The 965-nt window shown below is 58.4% G+C and overlaps 1 protein-coding gene across 1 annotated transcript in view; it reads right to left on the bottom strand.

Annotated features, from left to right (window-relative positions):
- EMH_0031940 (dynactin subunit 4, putative) overlaps positions 1-379 on the bottom strand; it is a gene marked incomplete at both ends in the record, with an annotated part of 501 nt that extends 122 nt beyond the window's left edge. Inside the window, one exon of the mRNA XM_013494585.1 lies at positions 3-379. Within this exon, the coding sequence (XP_013350039.1) occupies positions 3-379 (377 nt within the window). The remainder of the gene's footprint in view (positions 1-2) is intronic.
- Positions 380-965: the final 586 nt, after the last annotated feature.

Genomic DNA, 965 nt, shown 5'->3' with positions numbered 1-965 from the left:
GCTGCTGCTGCTGCTGCTGCTCTGTTGGGGACTCTGATGCAGGAGAAGACCCCTCCTGCTGCTGCTGCGGCGACAGCCCCTGGCTGGGGCAGTTCAAGTCCACATGCAGCAGTATATACACCCCGTTGCTGCTGCTGCTGCTGATGCTGCTGCTGCTGCTGATGATGCTGCTGCTGCTGTCCTCCAGCTCGCGCTGCTGCTGCTGCAGCACATCAACGATGTTTATAGGGGGGAGGAGACACAAGTCGGCCCAGGCCTCATCCGCTGCAGCTCCTGCTGCTGTTGCTTCTGCTGCTGCTGCTGCTGCTGCTGTTGCTGCTGCTGCTGCTGGGGGCTCTGCTGCTGCAGTGCCCCCCCCGCTGCTGTCTTGCTGCTGCATTTTGTATTCTGGTAATCAGCTGTATATACACCTTGCTGCTGCTGTGCTGCTGCGGTTGCTGTCGTTGCTGCTGCTCCAGCAGCAGCCGCTGCTGCTGCTGCTGCTGCTGCTGCTGCTTGCTTCTTGGCAGCAGCAGCAACAGCAACAGCAAAATTTTAATGAGATAACTCGCGCTGACACTGCTTCTGGTCCACGTGCTGCAGCAGCTGCTGCTGCTGTTGCTGCTGCTGTTGCTGCTGTAGCTGCTGTTGTTGCTGCTGGTGCTGTGGTTGCTGCTGCTGTTGCTGCTGCAGCTGCTGTTGTTGCTGAAGCTGCGGCTGTTGTTGCTGCTGCTGTTGTTGTTGGTCTTGCGACCGCTGTTGCTGTTGCTGCTGTTGCTGCTGTTGCAGATATTGCTGCTGCTGTAGCTGTTGCTGTTGCAGCTGTTGTTGCTGCTGCTGTTGCTGCTGTTGCTGCTGCTGCTGCTGCTGCTGCTGCTCAGTGGGGGGCAGCAGCAGCAAGGGATCGACGAGACAGCGGGGCCCCTCGGAGCTTATTTGCTGCAGTTGCTTTAGTATGTCTTCCTGCAGCTGCGTATACACCCCAA

Source organism: Eimeria mitis, genomic scaffold (genome assembly GCF_000499745.2).
Source record: "Eimeria mitis Houghton genomic scaffold, Emh_scaff1210, whole genome shotgun sequence".
In the NCBI taxonomy this organism is placed as follows: domain Eukaryota; phylum Apicomplexa; class Conoidasida; order Eucoccidiorida; family Eimeriidae; genus Eimeria; species Eimeria mitis.
This window is presented reverse-complemented; position numbering and strand designations above follow the sequence as displayed.